The 4,734-nt window shown below is 54.7% G+C and overlaps 1 protein-coding gene across 1 annotated transcript in view; it reads left to right on the top strand.

Moving 5' to 3' along the window:
• LOC311329522 (leucine-rich repeat-containing protein 24-like) overlaps window positions 1-2,308 on the top strand; it is a gene marked incomplete at both ends in the record, with an annotated part of 3,989 nt that extends 1,681 nt beyond the window's left edge. The window contains 2 exons of the mRNA XM_084463360.1: window positions 231-399; window positions 1,260-2,308. Of these exons, the coding sequence (XP_084319486.1) occupies window positions 231-399; window positions 1,260-2,308 (1,218 nt within the window). The remainder of the gene's footprint in view (window positions 1-230; window positions 400-1,259) is intronic.
• Window positions 2,309-4,734: the final 2,426 nt, after the last annotated feature.

Genomic DNA, 4,734 nt, shown 5'->3' with positions numbered 1-4,734 from the left:
GCCTTCACAGACCTGCAGGTTAGTCTGGAGGGGGGGGGGTTCACGACTTCACAGACCTGCAGGTTAGTCTGGAGGGGGGGGGGGGGTCACGCCTTCACAGACCTGCAGGTTAGTCTGGAGGGGGGGGGGGGGTCACGCCTTCACAGACCTGCAGGTTCACAGACCCCCCCCCCCCCCCGCCCCCCCAGTCTCTGACTCTCTCTTTCTCCCTCCCCACCCCGCCCCCCCAGCGCCTGCAGGAGCTGCACCTGCAGCAGAACGGCCTGGAGGTTCTGGAGGAGCGGGCCCTCTCTGGACTGGCCTCCCTGGCCCTGCTGGACCTGAGCAGGAACCGCCTGCGCTCGCTCGGCCCCGCCTCCCTCATGCCCCTGCTCAGCCTGCAGGTGCTGCGGGTCACAGGTGGGCGGGGCCACGGGTGGGCGGGGTCGCAGGTGGGCGGGGTCACCAGTGGGCGGGGTCGGGGAGGGAGGGGCTCTGTTATGGGGCTGGGAATGTTTGAGTAGCACTACTTTTAGATTGGGATGATGTAGGGACTGGTTCTGTGGTCTGGTTCTGTGGACTGGTTCTGTGGACTGGTTCTGTGGTCTGGTTCTGTGTTCTGGTTCTGTTGACTGGTTCTGTGGTCTGGTTCTGTGGACTGGTTCTGTGGACTGGTTCTGTGGACTGGTTCTGTGGACTGGTTCTGTGGTCTGGTTCTGTGGACTGGTTCTGTGGACTGGTTCTGTGGTCTGGTTCTGTGGACTGGTTCTGTGGTCTGGTTCTGTGGACTGGTTCTGTGGACTGGTTCTGTGGTCTGGTTCTGTGGTCTGGTACACGTGATGCTAGTGGATTGACGGCTATATTTATTAGAGAGTAGAAATCCGGAATTTCCATGTGTATTATTCCTACATCTCCACTCCTCTCCTCTCCTCTCCTCTCCTCTCCTCTCCTCTCCTCTCCTCTCCTCTCCTCTCCTCTCCTCTCCTCTCCTCTCCTCTCCTCTCCTCTCCTCTCCTCCCCTCCTCCTCTCCTCTCCTCTCCTCTCCTCTCCTCTCCTCTCCTCTCCTCTCCTCTCCTCTCCTCTCCTCTCCTCTCTCCTCTCCTCCTTTCCTCCATTCATCTCCTCTTCTCTCCTCTCCCATCCTCCTCTCCTCTCCTCTCCTCTCCTCTCCTCTCCTCTCCTCTCCTCTCCTCCTCCTCTCTCCTCCTCCTCCTCTCCTCTTCTCCCCTCCTCCTCTCCCCTCCTCCTCCTCCTCCTCTCTCCTCCTCCTCTCCTCCAGAGAACCCTTGGCGCTGTGACTGTGCTCTGTCCTGGCTGAGGCCCTGGCTGGACCGGGAGGACGGTGATCGTCTGACCCCCGCCGGGCCTCGTCCGCAGTGCTCCTCGCCCCCCCACCTCGCCCGCCTCGGCCTGGATGAGGTGGCGTCCGGCGGCCTGGCGTGCCTCCCCCCCGCCGTGCGCCTGGGGGCCGGCGTCCGAGCGACGGCGAGGCCGGGGGAGAGCGTGAGCGTGTCCTGCCTGGCCTCGGGCTACCCACGGCCCCGGGTCACCTGGAGGAGGCCCTCGCCGGGGCCGGAGGGAGGGCTGTCCAGGGGAGGAGGGGGCGACGGCGGTGAGGAGGAGGAGGAGGAGGAGGAGGAGGAAGGAGGAGAGAGGGACGGCTTCGACCCGGACACGGGCAGCGGGACGCTGTTCCTCAGCAACGTGACAGCGGCGCACGCCGGCCCCTACGAGTGCGAGGCCCGGAACCCCGGGGGCGTGGCCAGCGTGACCTTTCAGCTGACGGTCAACACCTCCTCCTCCTCTGCCTTCTGGCCTGGCCTGCACTCTCCCCCCTCCTCCTCCTCCTCGTTCTCCCACCCCCAGGGGGAGGACGTGGGTCCGGAGTCGGAGAGGATGGACTTCGCTGCCCTGGGTCCGGCCACTCAGGCGGCCGTGGCGGTCAGCATCTCCCTGTTGGCGCTGACCGCGCTCCTCCTCCTGCTCATGATCTACGGCCGCCACCGGCGGCGCCGGAGGGAAGGAGAGGGCGGCGGCTTCGGCGGCAGCAGGGAGGAGAGCGTCCTGTACGCCGCCGACTACGACCTGGAGGGCTCCGCCCCACTGGGGGAGTACTGGGACGAGTGGGACCGCCACACGTACGTCCCCGACCGTCCGGCGCCACAGGGGGAGGGGCCGAGGAGGAGCCCGGCGCCACAGGGGGCGGGGCCGAGGAGGAGCCCGGCGCAGGGGGGGGGAGTGGGACCCCGCCTCCCCGACCCTGAGGGGCTGTGCACCAATCAGAGCCGGCTGTTTGGCACACAGGCCGCCTACGAGATCCACTGCTGAGAGCTGATTGGACCAGGGGAGGAGCAGGGGTGGATTGTGGGAAACCGAGGCGTGGAGAGAGGGGGCGGGTGCCAGGCTAGCATGTTGGTATGGCAACCTCACATGCGGAGGGACAGGACTGGACATACGAGAGACCAGGAGAGAGACAGGACTGGACATACGAGAGACCAGGAGAGAGACAGGACTGGACATACGAGAGACCAGGAGAGAGACAGGACTGGACATACAAGAGACCAGGAGAGAGACAGGACTGGACATACAAGAGACCAGGAGAGAGACAAGACTGGACATACAAGAGACCAGGAGAGAGACAGGACTGGACATACGAGAGACCAGGAGAGAGACAGGACTGGACATACAAGAGACCAGGAGAGAGACAAGACTGGACATACAAGAGACCAGGAGAGAGACAAGACTGGACATACAAGAGACCAGGAGAGAGACAAGAGACCAGGAGAGAGACAGGACTGGACATACAAGAGACGAGGAGAGAGACAAGACTGGACATACAAGAGACCAGGAGAGAGACAAGAGACCAGGAGAGAGACAAGACTGGACATATAAGAGACCAGGAGAGAGACAGGACTGGACATACAAGAGACCAGGAGAGAGACAGGACTGGACATACGAGAGACCAGGAGAAGGACAGGACTGGACATACAAGAGACCAGGAGAGAGACAGGACTGGACATACGAGAGACCAGGAGAAGGACAGGACTGGACATACAAGAGACCAGGAGAGAGACAAGAGACCAGGAGAGAGACAAGACTGGACATACAAGAGACCAGGAGAGAGACAAGAGACCAGGAGAGAGACAAGACTGGACATACAAGAGACCAGGAGAAGGACAGGACTGGACATACAAGAGACCAGGAGAGAGACAAGAGACCAGGAGAGAGACAAGACTGGACATACGAGAGACCAGGAGAGAGACAGGACTGGACATACAGTAAGAGACACTTGTCCTGGTGTTGTTTTAACATGCCAACATCCTTCAGTTTATTTAAAGGTGCTCTGCTCGATTTACTGCACTTTTTGTAAAAAAATAAATTCAATATATGCAATAAATATGTCCAGGGGAGTCATAACTATCTGTACAGAACATATATCCAGCGGTGTCGTGCCTGTGGAGCAAATGCAGAATGTATTTTTATTATGAGCGAAGCCGGCCCGGCGCTGAGCCCCACCCCCTGAACTGAGCCCCGCCCCCTGAACTGAGCCCCGCCCCCTGAACTGAGCCCCGCCCCCTGAACTGAGCCCCGCCCCCTGAACGGCTCCGTATGGAGGGAAAACGCCCACTTGTTTATATCTGATACGCTGCACCACTGCCCCCTCTAGTGGCCGGAAAAAACCTAACTGAGCACCTTTAATAAGTTTTAATTGAAGGTTTTGGCAGAGGTGGGGTGCGCTGTTGAATGGGATTCTCTCGTCCAGGAAGAACGCTAACTCTTCACCCTAACCCCCCCACTACGGGAAAGAACAGCGGAATAACAAGTCCATAAACAATTAAGATTGTGATTATTTTGGGGGTACAAAAAATCACTATTGATGGACTGTAATACTTATGTTTATTGTGCTAAATTGTTATTTTATTCTTGTGCTAAATTGTTATTTTATTCTTGTAGTTATTCTAATAGCGTTGTTTTTCACCAACAAAGTGATGAATTACTATAAACCATATTCAATTTATGTACAGTACCTTTGACCCCGTGACCAGAATGTGTCATATTACAGGTCAGTTGTAGTCTGTGTTGGATTCATGTGTTTTATTAAACAACAACAGGACTCACACCTTTTATATTCCTACTTGTCTTATGTACTTACATGTATTCCTTGTTATTTTACTAAAAGTGTGTGGGAGTTCCTCATTCATTTGCAGCAACTCTCTGTGATATAGATAGTATATGTGTTAAGTAGAGATAGTATATGTGTTAAGTAGAGATAGTATATGTGTTAAGTAGAGATAGTATATGTGTTAAGTAGAGATAGTATATGTGTTAAGTAGAGATAGTATATGTGATTAGGAGAGATAGTATGTGTGATTAGTAGAGATAGTATATGTGATTAGTAGAGATAGTATGTGTGATTAGTAGATATTATGTGTGATTAGTAGAGATAGTATGTGTGATTGATTAGTAGAGATAGTATGTGTGATTGATTAGTAGAGATAGTATATGTGATTGATTAGTAGAGATAGTATGTGTGATTAGTAGATATTATGTGTGATTAGTAGAGATAGTATGTGTGATTGATTAGTAGAGATAGTATGTGTGATTGATTAGTAGAGATAGTGATGTTGGATCACCTTGATTAACCTTACTGGTCAATGAATGCTGAGAAGAGAATAATCTTTCTGTTGTTTATTCATCATAGCATGTATCAAAAACATACAGTATCAACCATGCTTTAGGCCTTGGTTCAATTA

This window comes from Borostomias antarcticus (assembly GCF_949987555.1).
Source record: "Borostomias antarcticus genome assembly, contig: scaffold_366, whole genome shotgun sequence".
Lineage (NCBI taxonomy): Eukaryota > Metazoa > Chordata > Actinopteri > Stomiiformes > Stomiidae > Borostomias > Borostomias antarcticus.
This window is presented reverse-complemented; position numbering and strand designations above follow the sequence as displayed.